The sequence below is a fragment of the Fringilla coelebs genome (assembly GCF_963513975.1).
Source record: "Fringilla coelebs genome assembly, chromosome: 1".
NCBI lineage: Eukaryota > Metazoa > Chordata > Aves > Passeriformes > Fringillidae > Fringilla > Fringilla coelebs.
The window spans coordinates 126,248,065-126,270,026 of record NC_140028.1 but is presented as its reverse complement, the minus strand read 5'-3'; the positions used below and the strand labels follow the sequence as shown (position 1 = coordinate 126,270,026).

The following is a 21,962-nucleotide window of genomic DNA, read 5'->3' as shown; positions in this document are numbered from 1 at the left end:
AATCTGTTTGCTGTTTCAAGCAGAACATAATATAATGGGAAAAAAATGTTCAGTTTCTATGCAACATTTTTCAGCCAGAAGTTAGGAGTATTTTAAGGTAGTTTACAGAAAAATTACATAGTAGAATTTGCTAACTGTATTTTTCTTCCACAGGTGTGAATATTATGATCTATGTTATGATATGGTCATAAAGAATGATAGAGTTAGACTTTTGTGTTTATTTATATATTTTAAAGTTTCTTGAGGAGAGTTTAAGTAACATTTTGGTTTCTTGTGTGACGTAGAAGGATGTTTTTTAATATAGCAACTAGATAATATTTGGTTATTTTGAAGTCATTGTTGTCTTCCTAGGTTTGTGAGGACACTAAAACATTGTCACTGGAGTGATTTCCTTTAAATTGAGCAAGAGAAAATAAACCAAATCTGTAAGGCCATATGAAGATTTAGCAAGTCCTTACACCACTAACGGCCTGTTTAAGAACTTAGCACAGAAATGGGTTTCACTACCAAGATAGTAAAAAAAAGAGTGAAATTTTAGTGTATTGCAATGTGTTCACCTGGCTGAAGTATTGACAAATGTGTTTTAATATTTGCTTCCCAGGTATCATATTTAAAAAAAATGAGTTGGCACAGCCTCTGTTATTTTCTGGCAAGCAAGTACAATACATCTATGTAATGAATAATTTATACCATAAAATGCTCCAAAAATAATCAGCCTTGAAATTAACTTAAATTGGGACTTGATTTATGAATAGTGAATAAGTTAGTTGGTAGTAAATCCCCAAATTAATCCAAAAACTCAGATGCACTTAGTTGGCAGAAGATTCCCATAGTCTAGGTGGGAGGCTTAGGTTTTAATGAAAAAAAAAAAGAAAAGAAAAAAATGGTTAAGCACTGGAAAGTATTTGTGGAACAGATGCTTATTTTTAGTATTTTGATTCTTCTCTGCATCAAAATCAATTTTACCAGTTCAAATATTTCCTGGTGCTGAACGCCAGATCCTCATCATGGGCTTCTAGTGCTTGTACTTTTTGGGTGCAGCTTAACTGTATTTTAAAAAAAGTACCAGAAAAGGAATAATACAATATAGCACTGTCTTTCACATGAAAAAACAGTCTGAAAAAGTCTCTTTAAAAGATGATAGCAAAACTAATACCAGCCAGATTTTTAAGGAATTAAGAAATTGGAATATAGGGCTATTTTTAAAAATGTATTATTGTTGTTTCAAATGCAAAACCAAATTTCTGATTCTGAAAGATAACACTGGAATAGATCAAAAAAGTAATGTAAAAATAAATTGCCAATTAAGAGTGCGAAGTGAAATAAATATTTTTTTTTCGTTAAACTTTGACAAAAAAACCCAACAGTTGAAATAAACCTGCTAAGAGTCTCTTTTCCCTGTGGTATGTCCTTAGAAAATTGAGATTTAAACATGCACTACAGTTTTAAATTATACTTTTTTGTTAAAAAAAAAAGAAAAGAAAAAGAAAAGAGCCATTTTAATGGCACTGGGTCCAAATTTTTTTGTTGTTTACAAGTTTGTTTTCTTCCCCCTATTTTTTGTTATTCAGAAGAAGGAAAAAATCCCTTGCTGCTTACCTTCATTTACTCTTTTTCATAAACAACCCAGCAATATAGAGTTTTCTTCAAAGCTGAAACTTTGCACAATGTTTTTTGTCTTAGTGTGAGAGTAGTTCTTCACAAGCTGCTCCATCCAGTTTTGTGTCCCTGTCCCCAGGGTCCAGTCCTTCAGAGTCATGCTGCTCCGGTGGGCTCCTAAGTCCTGCCAGCACACCTGCTCCAGAGTGGGCTCCTCTCTCCATGGGGACCCCCAGGAGCCTGCTCCAGCACAGGCTTCCCACAGGATCACAGCCTTCTTTGGCATCCACCTGCTCTGGCCAGGATCACAGCCTTCTTTGGCATCTACCTGCTCTGGCCTGGGGCTCCTCCATGGCCGTGGGTGGATCTCTGCATCCCTGTGACCCTCCGTGGGCTGCAGAGGAATCCAGCTCTGGCACCTGGAGCACCTCCTGCCCCTCCTTCTGCACTAACTTTGGTGTCTTCAGGCTGTTCTTCTCACTCCTTTCTCCAGGTGCTGTTGTGCAGGTTTTTCCTGCTTCTTAAGTACATTATCCTTGAGGCATCGCTGCTGTTGCTGATGGACCCAGTCTTGACCAGCAGTGGGTCCCTCTTGGCTCCATCAGATGGAGGAGAAGCTTCTGACAGCTTCTCACAGAAGCCACTCTTGCAGCTCCCCGCCCTGCTGCCAAAACCTTGCCACACAAACACAATACAAAAAGGAAGCAAATTTATTTTTATGAGGCTTTGTATTACACAAATCAAATTATGACTGAGGTAGTCCTACTTTTCAAAAGTTGTCTTGATCATTTTGCTTTGTTGTGATGAAAAATACGTTACTGAAGTAAAAAACTGGATGGCTGAAATTAGAAACAAAGTAGTTCATTAAGTATTGCTTTGGTTAAAATACATAGCCAAGTCCACTTGCCAGTGGAACATTTAAGAGGTACCTGATAAATATAATACTGGAAACAAATCATAAACAGCATTGAGGTTGTACATTTTTAATGCATGTAATCAAAACATACACAATCTAATATTTAAATGACTAAAGCTCTAGTTTATGTATAATAAATATTACTTACTCTAAGGTAGTGGATAAGGAAGGAAAATCTCTTCATGGGCAGCTGTTCAAAATACTGCTGCTACTCTGTACCTTCTTTAGGTTATGCTCTAACAAAATCTGCTTACAGTTATGGTTTATCTGGGTAATAGCTCTGCTGCTGAATCGTGACTTACTCTCCCTAAGCCATGACAAAATGAAATTACAGCCTACGTGGCCTCTTGCTGTAGTAGTGAGTGGCAAGAAATCTCTGCTGGGAGCTAGCTGCAGTTGGGAAAAATCCAGAAATCAGCTAGTGTCATGATTGAAATAAAGCCACCAAATGTGGTTTTATGCTAACGCAGCATGAGAGAATAAAAAAACAAAAGCAGTTTTTGAGCTCTGAGCAGTATACCACAACAGGAAGATTTTATACATCCTCTTTGGTATGCACCTGTGCATATTCTCAAAGAATGTGAGAAGGTTGAAAGAGTAGTGTATAGGAAGGACAAAAGAAACAAGGTTACTTGCACCCTACAGAACTGTAGTCTTTCTTGCTTTTGAAATTTGATTTATAGATATGTACAATATTGGCAAGCATTGTGACAATGAATTTTGCATAGTGAAGATGCTATATTGAAATGTAAAAGACAGGAAATACTGGTTTTAATGCAAATTTTCTCCATTTTACATTCCTTTTCAAGTGAAGTCACAAAAGGAAGATACATATGTGTCACAGTTGCTTCATGGTAGCTTCCAAAGAATCATTGCTTACAGCACTGATGTACATTCAGATTTACTTTGTCAATCCAGTTTTCTTCCTCCTTCTATAGTTCCTAAAAAAAGGAGCTCTTTGGGTATTGATAATTAGGGACTTCATGCTGACAGTGGAGCCATAAACAAATTTAGCAATAAATTGTAATTGATCATCACTACTTTCAGTTAATAATCAGTTTGGAAATTTAGTTTGTTATATTTAGTTAGTAGAATGTGTTGAATTTGGTAATGTCTGGGGGGAAAAAAGTATAAATAAAAAGCTTGTAACTGACTTGAGTTTTTAAACCTTTTGGGTCTTGATTAAATTCTTGGGTTAGATGAGATAGGCTTCCAGGAGAGCAGTATTAAAAAAACCCCACATTTCCATTGTGTGTAATCTTGTTTGATTTGAATATTCATCAAGAATTAAGTAGTCAATAGGAGATTGCAAGGTGTGTGCTTTGCAAGAACTGAAACAGGGACTCCTGATGTGCAAAGGTGTGTCTGGAGGCTGGTGGCATCCTGTTGCACCCTATTGTTGCAAAGGGCTGTTCTGTTTCTTCCAGATTTCTGAGATAAATTTCTTAACCTAGAAATAGATTTCTTGTCCTATGTTTTACATAGAACTAGAAGGTATGTAATTAAAGAAGAATTACATCTTTTAATTCCTCAGTAGTCCAGCTTTATTACCCTGCAAATTATTTTAGCACATCACCTGTAATCATATTCTATATGACAGAAAAAGAATTAGATCTTTAATTGCTAGTCTCTGTATAAGATTTGAACACATTGTCATAGTTACCCAATTAAGTGCTCATGTTTACTCTCAAGGTTGATTTTATTTTCAAGTCTTTAAAAGAAATGTAGCCATATATGTCACTGTAAGTAATGTGCCACTCATCAGTATAAATTGCTAATGCTGCCTGGGCAAAATCTAATCATATTGAACAAGGAGAGAAAAAGTGGGGAGGAAAAACCAAAAAAAGTGCCATTTTATGAAGTGCTAGGCAAGTAATGGATTTTAGTACAGTCAAGATTTGCTTTTCATCGTCATGTTAGATAGTGGAAGTGAGGTTCAGTTGCCATTCTCACACAGAAATTCTCTTAGTGGTAGCCACATTTAATCACATTTCCCAGAAGACAGCTGGATATTGCCAATTTGTGCTGTGTCAGCCACTTTCTCTGCAAAGGAGTGTCTCATCACTTGGATTTTAGCATTCTGTGGCAGAAAAGTTCCATCCTCTTAAAATTGGCTCAGCAGATAGCTTGTGTGGAAATATAACTGCAAGAGCATTGCAATCAGTTCTACCAAGAAAATGCACGACTATTACATGGAATTTTAAGATGGCTTTTGAAAAGATTTTCACAAAACCTTTAAAATGTATAGTGCATTGTTAAATTCTAGTAGCAATTAAGTTTATCTTAGATTTTTTAGTAAATGTGGCCTCGGTAACCGTTGAAAATTATTATCTGGTTCAGTGGTTTGAAACGTCTTTGTGCATGTTTGAAAAGTCTTAAGTATATTTCAGCTGTGACAAACATTACCAAAAGATTTTATATGTGGAAAACCTTGGAATCTGTAGATATCAAATTTTTTTCTAGCTACTAATCTCATAAAGACAGAAGGGCAGATGGTATCCTTTCAGATGGGATATAAATAGCCAAAGAAAAGTGTCAAAAAAGAAGATAAAATAGCAAGATAACTCCATATTTATGGAAGGTAGCCACAAGTGTACTTGGAGTGAGTTAATCACATCACATACTTATTTTTGGAAATAGAAGGGTGTCAGCAGAGTGATACAGTCATTGACATAATGAATATTAAATCTGTAACCAGTCCAATGCAATAAATAAGGGTACGTATGATGTACTAATATTTACAAGTACATTTTGAATCACATGAATATGCATTTACCCTACCACATTCTCCTACTGCATAATATTTCCACTGCTTGTTTAGTTAAATGTATTGCACAAGACAGGATTTGCAGAACACAGTGATGCTCTAAATACTTTGTTTTGTAACTTGCTGGTGGTAAGAAACTTCTGGAATGTCTTTAAATTGTTTGTTTTCATGTAATGTTAACTTCAAGAATCATAACATTTTAAGGTAATTATGAGAAAATACAAAAAGATTGAGATTTGGGAGCTGTAGTCTATTAATCTGTTAATAATTCTCTCACTGAATTTTTGTTATTGTTCATGTGCTTTCTGAGTATAGCATAGACAGGGACTGAAAAGCTCCTTTAAATAAAAATGGTAAAATAGTCAGAATACAATAGATATGCTGGCTAATAGACACTGAATCATTTTACCCACTGACTCATCCCTCCATGCAAAACAACCTGCTTCAGCTAAAGAACAGTAAAATGGTTTAGGCATTCCCTTGGGGATATTATTTTGAACCCTCTTAAGAAGAGGAGGAGGGAAGTGTGCTGAGTTATTCCCTATGATATGGAATGTGTTCACCAGTTAATTCAGGGCAGCAGTCAAACCATTGTCTGAAAATAAGGCATAAAATATGTCTGTCTCTCTTATGTTTTCTCTTTTAATTTGGGAAAAATTAAAATGGAAAGAAGTGGGGACAGTTCTTAAACCCCAGAGAGCTTCCAGTGAATCTCAGGAGGAGGAAGAGGGACTGTTGATGATCCAGGATTCCACTGCTGTACTCTGAATAAAGCTGGAATTTAAAATACCCTGTTATTTTGGAAAATCCTATTACTAGCTTAAATGGTCCTACATTCTGGTATGCTGATTTTGATGGATTTTATTTTGGTTAAGGTCAGAAATGTATTTTTGAAAAGAATTACCCAGTTGCCACCAGTGGCTCTGCTTTGTTTCATATTATGGAGTGGTTTTAGAAGTGTGCAAAGTGAGTTTGTGTCAAGGGGCACTAGAGCCTAGGACGTATTCTGACTGCTAATGGGCATGCTGTCTTCATTCCCAAACTAGCTGTATCTTTGAAATATGTGTTCTGCATCTGGCTGGTCCTCAACACCAACTGCTTTGCTCTAAAGAGCTGCTCCTGTCACACCACAGTTTCCTGGTATTGAAGGTATATTTGTGTTTCAGTTTCATCTATTAAAAGAGCTGTTTTATTCCTATTTTGATAAGAAAATTTGTCAAAATCTTGTATTAGTTGTCTCAAGATCAAAAGCTTAAAAATTAATACACAGATGTATATTGCTAGAGTATCAAATTTCATCATTGGTCCAGTTGTATAAGCACTGTATGCTTTTAACTGAAAGCATCTGATCTACAGTAATAAGAAACCATATTTAAGAGTAAGGGACTTGCTGTATGTTTTCTAGAACAGATGAGAAAAAAAAAGGATTTTTGTCCAGTAGGAGAAATCTCTAGAAAAAAAACACCGCAGGGAAAATATAAATATGCTTCTAGGAATGAGGCAGTCAAGTTGACATTTTGTGTGAATTTAGCCTCATCATTCCATGTATCATTTGCACTGTTCTTAATTAGAGAGGAATGAGGAATTTCCAGGCCTTTATGAGGGTATTTTAAAGCTGCAGTAGTAGTTGTAACCTTTCAATTCCTATGAGCTCAGCAAAAGATGGCTGATTAATGTCACATCTTAAACTGTGTCAACTGGGCTGTTCATTCCCTTTTTTAGTAAACATCCGTTGTCAGTGCAGCTCAGTGTGCCAGCATAAAATATCCTAGTGTTTCAGCTGGCTACTTTAATTAATAAGAGTATGTATCTCTGTTTACTAGTATAAAATTAAATGGAAATTTTCTTTCATTATTCTAGTGACTAGCATGAATGAAAAAATCAAGAGCATCCACAAAATAGTGTTGCTGACTTTTGTTTGAAGCTTCTCAAAGGATGTAAAGGATACTTTTTTTAATTTGGCACATTCAGATGTTAGAGAGATCTCAGAGTGTGTAGGAAACATTTTTACAGAAAGCTTTTCATAGAAAGCTACTGTTAATTCATTCTTTAAAAAATGTTTTTATAGCTTTGATTTAATGTTTTCCTTCTCAGTTGAAAATAAATCAGTTGAAAATAAATGATGGTAGTTTTTAAGAAGAGAAAGGGACAGGAAGAACAGGAGTGAGAAAAGCAGGATGGCAAAAGCAATGGGACTGCAAGAAGTGTCCTTGGCATAAAAGGAGAGCTGTAAGCACACACACACATTCATAAGAATGAGAAAATTCCACTTGGAAAATACACAGAAACCCTTACATGGGAGAATGGGGTGAATTAAAAAATAGGATTGCAGCAAAGTGGAAAGGAGGATTTGGAGGACATGCTGAGAGCTTTCCCCTGGAGAAGTGTAGAGTGTTTATAGAAAACCTCTGAAAAAACAGGTGGGTCCCATGTAAAGTTAATTTAGAGAGCTATAAAACTTATGCAATAAACTTAAACTGCAAAAAAGGATGTACTGAGCAATCCTGTATTTTCTATTTTTTATTCTGTTTTTATTCTGTTCCCTTTATTTTTCTATTTCATCTTGTTACTGGAAGAAAATTCTGGAAGTGGGGAGAGATGAAAACAAGTCTTGATTTAAAAAGTAGTCTTTGACAATTTTGAGATTTTTTTGGTGATCACACATTTTAGTATAACCCTGGTTTGCATTATGTTGGGAAAATCTGGACTTCAAGGAGTTGAAAACCAAGAATCAGTGCTGATGAAGATGTAAGGAGCTAAATAAATATTACTTAAAGGACTTCTCAAAGATGAAAAAAACCCCCACAACCCTATGAATGTGCTGACCCTGTCTTGAGAATTAAGTTAGATGGTACAATTTAAAGCTTTGTTCCAACATCTGACAGACACACTCTGCATGCTGATGCATAATATCTGAAGATTGTGTGCTTGAAAGAAAGCCTTTTTTGAGCTACATTCTATTTTTGTTAGAATAAAGCAGCTGCTTTTTGGAGCAGAGATCTTCTCAAGTGTTCAATCTTCTCATTCAAGTTAAGAATTAGCCAAATATTGTGAGCAAATTTTGTGTGTGCTTTCTTCCAAGCTGCTGAAGTAGACTAAAGCAAACTATTCTGACCATAAATAGTGCAAATGTGCAGCTTGACCCTAAGAGATGAAAGTAAGTTTTCTTCTGTACCTTACTCCCAAGTTGTCACTGCCTCAGTAATCCAAAAGCACAGAAAGTTTGGAGCATTTTAAGCATGGCTTGAAAGGAAATACAGCTGGGTAAAACTTTCTTCTAGAGACACTATATGAATGGATGCTATGATCTGCCCCTGATCATTTCTGAAGGAATAAAGCTTTGCTTAAGGAAGGAGACAACTGCAACCCCAAATGTAGCCTTACTGATGAAGTTACTGTAGCTGCAGGACTGCTCCCTAGGAGTGATACCAGATGACTTTGTGCATCTGTTGTTTAGAAAGTCTTGGTTTAAATGTTGGGTGTAAAACACCCATGTAATTTTGTCGATATGTCGAAGTCAGTAATTGCAATGCTATCTGACATCCATACAGCTGCACAGTAAACATGTACCCAGAGTAACACCCCAGTAAACATGTGCCAGCCGAATATTACATGCACCTATTACATACACCTATAGTGTGTGAGCTGCACATCCCCTACGTGAGAGACAGCAGCAGCAAAATCAGAGTCTGCATTTACTGTGGCTCTAGACGCTTGGGCTGTGCTGGAGAATTTATTTTTTAATTCCTGAGGTTTGGGTTTGGGAGTTTGTATTTTTTTTGGATGGTGGAAAAAAAAAAGATTGGAGAGATCAGAGCTGTACCAAAGAGGCACAGGGAAAATGAAATATCTTGATCCAGCTGTAATAAATTATGTGTGGACTCTCATAAAAAGCTTTTTGAACTAAATAAAATAACATCTTTAAACTCCATCAAGTATAAAATGAGAAGAAAAATAACTTTTTAGGCTATAGTATCTGCCTGTAACCTAATTCACAAAACAAAAGATATAGCAGAACAATACATAGGAAGGAAGAGGTATGGACAAAGAAAGGGAGAAAGTATACTAAATTCCTCTTACATGCACTGCTAATAGCATAGTACAGCAGTCTTGCCAGTATATTAATATCCTGCAAAAGGATATTCGTATAAAATCTGTTGCTCTGGTGCACCACATAATTACCAAATTATGCAAGATATAGGATATTTAACACGCATACACACAAAAAAGATAGATATTGGGTTTTTCCCTTTAGTGAAGAAATTCTCAAAATTCCTGGTGATGACATATATGTTCATGCAGAAATTTTTGGCAATAGTTTAAGCTGTACTATATCTATGGTCAGTAGTTTTAATCCTTGACAATAACAGAGAAGTTGTATTCCTTCTTTTATACACACAGGATGAATTTAGTGTTTTGAGTGGCTATAATTAGAAGTTTAATTCCCTTTTTTGTATTCTAATGTGGTTTTATTAATTACAGCATTTTAAGAGATAATTTTAAATACAGTTCAAAGACTTCTGGGATCAGAAAAGGCAGCTATTGAAAGGGTAGCTAAAAGAATAACTTTTGAATGTTGGGAAATAGTGAATGGTGAGAAAGTAAAAAGGAAATACAATAATCCAGGAGACTTTGATTGAGAAGGTGGAGAATTCAGTCCCACAAGAGGTAGGATTAGTACACTGAGTAATGGAAATGTAGAAAATATGTGAGCTAGAAAGGGGAAACTAATTCAGGTTCCAGAGGTCAGTGAATGATAATACCTTCAAACAGTAAAATGTTCTTCTGTTTTGTGTTTCTATTTGCATATGATAAAGTTAGAAGAATAGATTAAAAAAAACATTTTGGGAGTGCTCTTTCTAGCTTTAAATATATGTAATTTTTTTTTCTATTTGAAGAAGGCATCCAGAGAAAACAGAAGACCCTGTTTCCTTTGATAGTTTAATCAAACATTTCTAGTAAAATACTGACAATAGTAGCATGATTATTTTAAAACAAAAGTTAAAGTGGGAATTCACCTTTTGCACTTGGAAAGCTGGGTAGATTTCAAAGATGCAAGTGTACTTTGTCAGTGCTGTAGTTTATTGGAAGATAAAGGGATAATAAATTGGAACAGGTGGGTATTTATTGGAAACTTTTACCCTTATTAAGTCCTTCATATTGCAAAAGGAGTTTGAAGAAAAAAAGCAAAACTAGTGTGAGGCTAAAGAATGTAATTTAATTTCTATATTTGGAAAACAGATAATTATAAAAGGTTTTTCTTTTGTTTCTGTTTCTAAAGAAAGGCAGAGGTTTTAGAGACAGCTTAAGGTTTATTGCTTGAGCTGAGGTGGTTTCACAGCGAGCTGAGAAAGAGACCTTGTTGTGTTAACAGCATATAAACATGGAAGTCATCATCCCCTTCTCCAGAGAGAGAAAATAGCCAAGGACAAAACAACAGTGTTGCCTCTGTGACTGGCAGCATAGGAGGTTAGCGCATGAATGTTAGAGGTTGCATTTGTAATTTCCTATCTTTGGAGAGGGCAGGAGAAGAGAGGATATTGTCAGATGTTGAATAAAAGCAGCATGAAGAGAATGACAAAGGCGTAATAAAAGACAAAGGGAAATTTTACAACTGTGGAGCATGACTTAAAAGTTTAAAGCCCATATTCTTGCTTCATTAACTAACACAGGGTAAAATCTGAGGAACAGCAAAGTGATTGATCGTGCATGTGAGTAGGTTGAGATAAACTCTCTGTTTCTCCCTGGGGATTTGCTTTGGCCACCTGTGAACTGTGGAGAGCTACAGCTATCTTGTCTGCAGCAGATATTCTGAAATTCTGAAATTCTGGCTAAGATGTTGCAAATACTTTCAAAGTATGCCCCTAGGGTGTGAGAATAAGAACAGTAGGAGTGGTTGCTCAGCTGCTGGAGTGATGTTCCATGGTCTGGGCTGGAGAGACACTGTGTGTCTGACCCAGGAAGGCTTTTTCTGTGCAGCGCTGGAAATGACACTCTGTGAGCACTTTAGTACTTCAATAAAAATGTGCTAATTTCATCCCATAGTGCTTCAACCGTAAGAAGCTGTCTTCATGTTTCAGAAAGGCCTTTTTTCCCCCCTCACTTCTGTAAGTCTAAAGGGGGACAAGTATTTCTACTTTGTTACTGTTAGAAGTCTTTGTTAGTAACTTTGGCGTGCAATTCATTACTGCAGTCATGTTTTCACAGCCTGGTGTGAGAGATAAACCCTTTGCAAATGAAGACAGCATCCATTTTCTTTCTACCTCAGGCCACACAGAATTGATTGGGGTAATAAAATGACAGTAGGATGTAATATACTGACGGCTCTTTAATTTGAAAACTAGTTCCAAGCTGATTCAAAACTTGTTTAAAGCTAATTTATGGCTTGTGTAATTCTCAACTGGACCAAGGTAAAGGATGATATATGAAAAGCGATGCAGAGTTAATATAATATATTCAAACCTGTCAGCTTGAAATCATATAAAGGATTTGTTTCAATCCTATTTTAGTTTTGTTCTAAAGAAGCAATAGCAGAAAAGGTAGTGGCTGTTAGGCTGGTGTGAACACTGTTTAAGACACTATTTTTCCATCATGTTTCAAATGGAAATTCTTGAGCTTTTTAGGAAAGCATTTTATGCATAGTTTAAAGTATAAAAATAGACATTGGTTTTTCATTTTCTTTAAAATAAGAAGCAATGTCGGGTTTCTATTTTGTTGAATCAGTATCTGTGCTGACAGTAACATGGATTGGTAAATACAGCATTTTGCTACCATGATGTTCACTGTGTGCTTTGCCTGTATATGTATATACAGACTACACATGTCTGTATATGCATATCTGTACCCTATTTACATACATCATGCATACCTGTATATGTGTCTCAATCTGGAATGAAAGGTCTGAATTAAATGTTTTTGAAAAGCAAAATATGAGAATAAGGAAATTCTTAAATTAAGCCACAACATCAGCATAGCATAAAACATAAACATCTCCCTTTGAAATCTATCACTTTCATGTGGCTTGCAGATGAAATCCACATCTGTTCTGTATGCATTATTGATTTTTCAGCATACTCTGTCAGTGTTCCTTCTGCACAGAAAAGCACAAAACTGAAAGCAAAATGTGTGCTCCTATATGGTAGATGCAAAGAGTAAATACACCAATTGGAGTGAAGGGAAGAAGAGAACTGAATACTGCAAAAACTAGTAAGCAGATTCCATCCCAGGACTAGAATATCTGATTTATTATGTATTTGTGTCAACATATAATTAAAATATTATTTTTTGCAGAAAAGAGATTGATCAAGCCTATGCAGTTGTGTTATCTTAGACTGCATGAGCATTTAGGACACAGGAAAAGAGCCATTGTTAAAAACAGGGCTATCTTTCTTGCATAAACATAGCAAGATGTCTACACATTTCATTTCCTCTTCAAGGTTTTGTAAATCCAAGAAGGTTCATGTTCTGAGGAGCTTTAATCAAAATCTGCATTTTTCAGGAAAAAATTATTACTGAGAATTTGGAATTTATTTTTTTTTATAATGCACTTGTATTTTCATAAAGTATTTCTACAGTTTAAGGAAGCTGGAAGTACTATTTAGTGGCTTTCCCCCATAATTTATTAATGAATATAACTAAATACTGTGATCCATTATAAAGCTATGTATTGATCTGTCTGACTTGAAAATGCAGATTTGTGATTTTTCCTGTGTAGTTTAGAAAATGTAATAATGAGTTAATGAAGTGGGAAGTGCTTAAGAGCCAGAAAAGACATGTACCAAAATAGTTACTGTAATTATATGTCCATAAACCACCACGTCCATCACTACTACAGCTGAGGCTGACAGATCGATGATAATGCCATTGCCATTGTTTTCATCATGCAGGACCTTGAAAAAAATAATAAAGTGACTTTAGGACAATAAATTTTAATTATTTTTGAAGTATATTTTTCCTTTTAACACCACCTTGGTAAATATTGATTCAGGTCAGTGGTAGTGGGTTTTTGTCTTTCCAAGTGTAAATGCTGCTAATACTCTTTCAGGTTGTTCTACTTGCCAGAATACAAGTACCAGGATTTCTAACCCAAACTGTTGCTCACTTGGCCACATATTCATAACACACCTGGGAGCAGCTGTGTGAAAGTTCTCATTTGCACCTTGCAGCATTTTTATTGGGTTACCATCCATGAAAGGATCTCATTCCACTTACTGAATATGTCTCTTTTTGAAAGCTGTATTTCACATGTTGTCAAACTAGTTCAGACCGACAAAGATTGCCTGTGTTACATATTAGATTGCAGAATAGTCTGGATTGGAAGGGACCCACAAGGATCATAAGTTCAGCTCTTTAAGTGAATGGCCCATACTGGGATCAAACCCAGGACCTTGGCATTATTAGCACCATGCTCTGACCAACTAACAATGTGAAAAGAGATAATAAAACCAGAGCAATTGGGAAGGGAGGCATATTTGCCTGGATTGGTCTCTGAATAATAAAGTAAATTAGGTTTCCATCCATCTCTCTAAAAATAGAAGTATTAAATTAGCCAGCTGGTTCTTAGGAGAAGGATGGCCAAGCTGCTGGAGAAGAAGATGCTCAATATTTGATATAAAAAGGAATCCATGGACCTGTTGAGACAAAGGAATGTGACAGGAATGTAAGCTTACCAAATTGCAGTTGCTCAGATAATTTTTGAAAAGCACTGCTTATTACTTTAAAAAAAGCAAGTAAATGAAAATGGTTGCCACCATTATCTGGCCACAGGTAATAACAGCACAACAAAAGCTTGTTCAGGTACAAAACACGAGCAGAATTCAAGGAGAAAAATCACTGAACCAACGGATTCAGACAAGTGTATAATTTTCTTCCAGCAGATGTGTCTGTTACTTTTGTTTTTGTAAGAAGCACAGAAGAGCTTCTGGAAATATATTGAGCTGATAAATGGCATTGATTTAACTTTCTCAAGGAGAAAACAGTACTGTTCTATACTCAGAGTGAGCTCATGGCTAATTGAGTAAACCAGAAAAAATATCCTCAACATCCTAGTTCACTGGGACCAAACTGAGGTGGCCTTTGAGAGAAAAGATGTTTGCCTGTACAAGTCCTGGGAAACCAGTGAGCTGTCAGGATAAACATGATGTAAATTTCCTTTTGATGGCATATATAGCATGGGGAAAATCAGATTTTTATTTTCAGAATGCTAGAGATGTTTCTCCTTGCAGCTCCCTCTGTTTGGCTGATATTCTTCCAAGATACCTAATTTTTTCTTCATTCCACAGATCCAGCATTATGCCCATAAAACAGTATAGTGCAATGGCAGTTGGATTTCACTGTTAACATGTTAATTGATGGTATTCTTTAGTCTTCCCTAAAAGCAATTTTTTTCTGAAAGTTTTTTTTTCCCCTAAAATATCTTCCTCATACCAAACGTGAATTTTAACGTGTCATGTCACAAAATGGTCCAGAGCATCCTTTTTCTAAGTTTCAGAGAGGTGATACAATGAGAAAGGTGTAAAAAATATTTATTAGAAATATTTAAGCACAGAAGTATTTTTTCCCCTTTATACTCTTTGGGAGCTCCCTCCATGTGTTCTTTTACAGTATCTGGTCTCACCAGATGTGATTCTCTGTGTGATTCAGTAATGGTCGTTGGACCAGTGCTCACTTTTTCCCTTTCCATGCAATGGGCTAAACTGCAATTGCTGAATATTATCATTATGAAATTTTAATTTACTTCTTACAGGTTGTTATGCTTGAAAACTTAATAATTAGCTCTGCAGCTTGCAGTTTCCAAAAGTATAATCTTGATTTCCTTGCAATTAGTGAATGTAGAAAGAAAGTGATATATCAAAAGCACATACTCTGCTTGCTAAGCAATGACATCTAAAATACCTTCTGTAATGAGCATTATGACAAGCGCAGTAGAGATTTTACTGACTAATGGATTTTTTCTTTGCATTAAAATGTCTCAATCTATGCTGTTATCAAAACCTCTGTGTGAAGCAGTGAAGGTATTAAAGTGTTTTTTATTTTGAATTATTTAGTCATGTTGCTTGGCAAAATCAAAGCAATTTGGAAAAGAGAATGTAAATTACTTAAGAATTTTTATTTGTTTTACTGTAATGTTAAATTTACTAAAAGATAGCAAACTCTTCTAACTTCTTAACTTTACCAGGTTGCGTGCTATATTGGTTTGCAATGACTGGTAAAATACATTTGTTGGGGGTTGTTCTAGCATGGCTCCAGCTGTTTTGCAGAAGCATCCATCTGCCATAAGTGGACAAAATGTAATATTCCCTTCCTTGCAGTTCAGGAGCAGGGGTAGGTATGGGTAAAAAACCATGCTTATTCAGAACTTTGCAATTCTGAAATACTGTAACTACTTAATAAGTCTTAAAATGCTCTAATGAAGAAAATATTATTATTTCAAAAGAAAATATATGACAGATGCTTTTGACTTGAGCAAAAGAAGTTGCCCAGAATAAAAAGAGTAGAGTTTCAGACCTCAAGTATTTTTTATTTCTCTCACTGTGCTTAAAGCACAGTTCCTCTGCAAAGTCTCATTTTTTTGGCGTGCCACATCAACACGCTGCTGAGGGGTCTGTTTGTGTCTGTTGCCCTCAGGACTCCGAGCCGTCAAATGAGGTGGTCTCAGAGGCCCCAGGTAACGTGGTACCCTCTACCTCAAGAAGTAGCTCTGAAGAGCTGATATCGGTGGCACAGAAACGTCCAGAAGAGGTAGGACATTCTGTGTCTGTTTTTTTCCAAGATTAACTGTGGGGGAATACACATTTGCCTCTGTTTTTCATGCCTAGTGTTGTATTACTAATAACAGAGACTTTTTAAAGCTACAGCTCAGTCTTATACTCCCATGCAAGACCAAGGTAAAACTCAGGACTATTATTAATGGTACCTACAAGTATATTCCATAATATATGCTACTTTTTAAATACTGTTTCTTTCTGCCAGTAATTAGGATTCTTTTTTAATTGTTCCTATCTGTCATGCCATGACAGTAACAGGAGCCCTATTAGAGTCTGGCTAAATAAACTTCATTACACTGAAGAGTCAGAAAGAGAATCTGTGCATTGGTATATAGGTAGATATAAATTTCTATCATCCTTCACAGAATTTAAATCTGTCTAACTTCAGGCTTGTGCGAAGGAAAGACTCTTCCTGAGGTTGGGCCTTTGTTCTCTTGGTGTCAGAAAGTGATGTAGTAGTAGTAGTAGTGATGTAGTCATAAGTTCATGCTTCCTGATTCTGTAAGCAAAGGTGCTTGTCAGGTAGTTCCATAGGACAGCCAATGGCTTAGAGCATTTTCTGTTGCTGCTTTGCATCCCTGTCATAGTACACTATATCTGGAGGAGAGGTTGTCTGTGGAATTCAGACTCATAACTTCATTTCATGGTGGCAATCATCTTCCCAGAGAACCGTTATTATCCTGAAATTAACCTTTCCTGTGAGATATAAGTCCTTCCTTTGCAGTAGCCTTAACACTTAATCTTGACTTACTCAAACAGTTTAGTTGGTACTATTGCTATTCAAAATACATCAAGTACCAGGTATATAAAGATTAGTCTTTGCTGGGTTTTTTTGCTGAGATTTCTTTTGACTGTAATTTTCACAAGAAGGGAGAGTATGAAGTTCTAGTCATAGGAAATACAATGCCATTTATTAGTTTAGTGCAGCCTTCAGATAAATATCTTCATTTCTCTGAAAGTCTTGTCAGTTTGTCTGAAGAAGAGGGAAGGTCCGGAGTGTGAAGCCAGGAGAATTCTTAAGAGTGTCTTCTGGAATAAGACTGAGTAGATTCACTTATTTTGGGATATCACTGCATATTTCAAGATAGAAAGTCAGGTTATCACATCTAAGCAGTCCTGAGGACAGAGTAGTACAAGCTTTTCATAATACTTTTTTGTGTATTCCTGAGTAGCAAAGGGACCTCTAGTCTGTGGAGAGAGAGGGATCTGCCTCTTAATTCTCTGCTTTGTCAACTTACCTCACTCCACTGGAGAAATTAAAATTGAGAGAGCAGATGATGTTTAAAAATAAAAAGAGAGGAAAAGTCCTGCAGAAAGAGGAATGAAATATGGTTAGTTATTAAAAGGTGACTAAGAGGGAGATGGGTATACAGTTTTTGCTTTTGTGGAATAAAAGCAGCTCAGCTGTGGCAGAGAGAAAGCTTCAGGGAATCAAAAGATGGAAATACACCTTTCAAATTTCACAAATGGTTCAGTAATAGTTCATGTGGAAGCTGTTTTACTGAATGTGGGGTCATGTGGTTTATAAGAGAATGAGACTTTCTCCAATCATATTTACTGCAGTTTGTACAAAAGAGAGAGAGGTGAGTCAGAAAGAGTTTTGTGGTTGGATTTGCAGGGAACCTTGAGAGGGGAGCACCAGTATGCTGAATTTCCAAATTCAGAACCCACCATGAAACAAACCATCTAAGTTACTGATGGGTAAGTCAGCATGATAAACAAACATTTGTGAATTACACCCTAAAAAAGAGGTCCAGAAAGTGTTTGCAGAGCTTGAATTAAGCTAATGCCTTTTTAATTTTAATCTTGTTTGAAGTCTTCTGCTACATCTTTCAATATCTGCTTAATGAGTTAATATGTGGAATTGACTACTGACTGGTGTATTATTTATGTAATGTGTGACTCATCTGAATTCAAACCATCAGCATTGGTGAGAGTTGTTAAAGAAAAGCTCAAATGCAGCTGTGGAGTAGAGAAATATGGGAAAAGAGTAAAGAAGGCAAGGTAAACAGTAAAGTAAACAGCAAAGGGTTTCAGGAAGGTGGAGAAAATTTGAGGAGGTTGTGGAAAGTGGTGTTCAAAAAGAGTCTTGGGCTTGCAAATGTGAGGACACACAACTGTTGGTAGGAGAAAGTGTGGAAAATCCCACGAGCTGCCACATTAATTTGAATAATGCACTTTTTTTTCCTGCTTGCAATCTGATTTTCTCTCAGATAGGACAGTCTGAATCTAACACTCAGTTACTTGTGTCATCAGTAGGGTGAGATTTGTGGGATGTAATTTGATCACTCAAATGAGGTTTTGTTTAGTTGTCTAGTCATTCCTCCTCATAGAAATGATGGTCAAATTTTGAGTTCTCCTCAACAGGAAGGCAGAATTGCATCCACACCTCTTACTGCTGCCCTTCTTCCAGCCACTTTTGATGCTCTAAAGTTAGATTTAAATCTGTGTTGGATCAGGATCTAGACAATTGTGAATTTTCTGTGAATTGCACAGGTGTCCTGAATCATCTGTTAGTGATTCAGGAAAGTGTGTGTATTCATCAGTGTTTTTCACATGCAGAAACCTTTTGAGTTATAAAGTAACTGAACTGACTTTTAAAGTTAGAAAGATACTTTATTGTCTCTTTCCAAAACCTGTGCAAGCCTCTATAAAATTTAAATTGTATAGATTTTAATGCTTGAAAAATTTTAATTAGTGTCCATCCTAAAATAAGGATGTGATTGATAACTTAATGTTGTATCTATTTCTTGGGGATTTTTAAAAATAGGATTTGAAAAGTGTCATTGAAAGAAGAATTGAGTTCATTTGGAAGGAGATAGATGTGTCTCATCCTAATTTCAGTGTAATTTTGTTAGACCTTCCAAGCAGTTTATATAGTTTCAGCAGTTTTCCTCCATTAATAATGCTTAAGGTAGGATTTTTGTTCCCACAAAACTTTCAAAATTCAGAACCACATCACTGTTACAATAGTATGCTCTTTTTTCTCTCATACTACACATTCTTTACCATGAATGGATGAAAGGAAATTCTCTGGATGTTGTGATTATTTAAGATGCAGAGCTTTTAAAATGTTTTAAAGGCATGAATACACTTGCTTGAATAACACTGCAATTGTTCAATAAAGTTGAAAGGCTGCTGTATCAGCTTTCATGACCCTTATTCTGTTTTCTATGGTCAGCTTCACTTTGCATCTGGCAGTTGCATTGATAAGTATATTTACATTGGTTTCTGATGGATATACAGAGATGCTGAAGAAAGTGGAGATTTGTTGCTGATGTAGTTTTACTTTGCCTTTTTCATGTTTATAAAGAGCAAGATGGGTGGGCTTTGTCTTCTTGATACCATTTCTCATAAGCAGCACTTCATGAGGGATGATGGTGTCAGTGGTTTGTTATCTAAGTAAGAAAATACTAGTTTTGACAGTTCCCTTAAATGTGAGTCTCATAAGAGGCATATTCTCATGTTTAATTAGAAGTAAAATAGAAGTACATGAGTTATGTGCATTAATTTCCTTTGCCAATCCTGTGGCAAATTAATTAATCATGTTTTAATAGTGTAAGCCTAGAGGCTAACAGCTGATCTTTCTGAATGTCTGCATTGCCAGAACAGTACTGATACAGAGGAAAAACTGTCCTATCCTTTCTCTTGGATAGAAAAATGAATACAACATCCAACAGACCCCTACCAGAAAATAAATAAATAAATAAATAAACACATATAAAGCATGGAGCACTTTAGGATAAAATATAAATGATATGTTCATAGCTTATAAACCTGAATAGCTTATGTGTCTGTGGTGCTTTTTGGGTGCTGGATTCAAACTATAAAAGCTGTGCAAATTGTTGTGGTTCTTAGCTAAGGAAGGATTAAGATAACCCTCTAACCTGTTTCTGAACTATTAGACATTCAGTACTTCCAGTTTATCTGGATAGAGCATAGACATTTTCCATAAGTAATGTACAGCATTTGTTTGATAGAAAAACATGTGTCACATACTTAAGTCATCTGCTATTAATTGTAAGTACTGTACAAGCATCCTAAAGGGATTGTATAATTCAGTTTTAACTGCATTATTTCCTATACAAGGGAAGGAAATGTTGATTTCTGTTAATACAATTGGCTGCTGATACTGTCTTTTGTTTCTTGATCTATCCTCCTTCCTTGATCTTGGGCTAAAACCTTTCCCAACAAGTCCCTTTTGCATTTCAAGTTAGTGCAAAAAAAAATTTTTTTTTTAACCCAAAGCTATAAATTTCATTAGCAGTGTGGCCAGTCCATCCTTACAATATTTTATTATGCTGAGGTTTTTACTTTTTAAACAAAGCATGATCTAAAATGTTCTGAAATTATGGAATTGATCCATGGGAAAGTTTGTAATAATGCTCATGTGATATTTTTTTTCCATCTGCTATTATTAGACTATTAAATAACTGAATTTCCATCACTGGCATAATTCATTTCAGAAAATAATCATGATGAAGAATAAACACCATCAAGAAGTAGAGAGATGATTTGCACTCTTAAAGAACACAAGAATGTATTAGATAGAATATGTTTGTGTATCTATCTGTGTGTATAAATGCACAGCTGTTATGCTTGCACTTGTGAAAAATCTGTGCATTCTTTTCTAAATTTCATAGGCCTAACCATATATTCCCTCTATTCTGTGTAGCTGCTGGCTTGAATGCATTTAGTAGAAAATTTGTGTCAGAAAGTTGTTGCTAAAAATGCATTCTTTCTGACCCATTGCTAATTAAAATAATCAAGTGACTGACATAGGGTGAGTTGGATTCATATTTAGTCTTGACCACTAATTTTTTTTGGTTTAACTTCTGAGGAACTTCCCCACTCAGAAAAATAATTGTAAATGTCCATGCTGTATGGACCTAACAGTCTGTTTCCTGATGAAAAATCAAAAGTGATTACTTACTAGTTATTTTGTATCATAGGTAAATAATTCCCCTTTATATCAGTAGTGATACTGGAATGTGATTTTGTACTTTGAACCTGCTGCTATGCTGATATCTGCAAGCAGACAAAACACCACAAAAAAAAAAAAAAAAAAAAAAAAGCATGGCATACTTTAACAAAGAGAAGAAAACATATTGGATCATCTGTGTCATCCATATTATCCTGGTAGACATAGGATGGATCCCTCCAGTGCATTTCTTAGTATTTCTTTCTGGTTTTAAAGCTTCTGAGCAGTGGTGGTCTTAATACTTCCAGGGTCTTTTCCTTTATGCTCCTTCACAGTAAACATTCTGAAGGTGTTAACTACATAATGTTTATTGCACTCCTCCTCTTGGTTTTCTCTGAGTGACAGCAGAAGAGTTGCAGCAGATTACAGATCTGGGATTGAAATGCATTTCAGATATTTTCTAGATCTAAATCAGATTCTTTGTAGAAAAGACTGATATTTGGTTCCTTGTGGAATTACTTATGGGTGATTTGGCCCATAATCTAACACTTCTTGTCAGAGTGTGTCTTCCAGTCATCAGGCTCATTTATCAAAACAAGGGAGTTGAGTCACCTTTTCAGCTCATTTGGCACTCAAGAGATTTGTCTGATTTTACTTTTCTTGCTTCTGCAAGTAATTATTATTTTTACTGAATTTCCCATTAATATTTCAGAACAAAAGTGGTAAGCCGCTTGCTAAAAGAGCCAGAGTCTAACTGTGTTAAAAGTGCATTAACAATGAACTGAGAAAAGGAGCATAATACCTTTGATTATTGAAGTGTTTCCTCCATAAAATAAACTAGGAAATACAGTTAAGCATGTAAATGCTCTGGAGTTAGGAATTCATATTTTCCTGCTAATCTCTTCACGTGACTGTTTTATGTAATCTTCTTAATAACTAAATATAAAGGTCGCAAGATGGCTGGAAAATGCTGTCATGCAGTTCTGCTTTTGA

General features: G+C 35.7%; 1 protein-coding gene across 4 annotated transcripts in view; it reads left to right on the top strand.

The window, feature by feature from the left end:
- Positions 1-21,962, top strand: part of PHF14 (PHD finger protein 14) — a gene marked incomplete at its 5' end in the record, with an annotated part of 160,378 nt that overhangs the window by 110,931 nt on the left and 27,485 nt on the right. For 2 of the 4 annotated variants that reach the window (XM_084211203.1, XM_084211202.1), the window contains one exon: positions 15,909-16,022. The exons of 1 other annotated variant lie outside the window; for it this stretch is intronic. In XM_084211203.1, coding sequence (XP_084067329.1) covers positions 15,909-16,022 — 114 coding nt within the window. Of the gene's footprint in view, positions 1-15,908; positions 16,023-17,666; positions 17,750-21,962 lie in introns of all 4 variants that reach the window. One more of the 4 variants, XM_084211204.1, reaches the window with a different exon arrangement.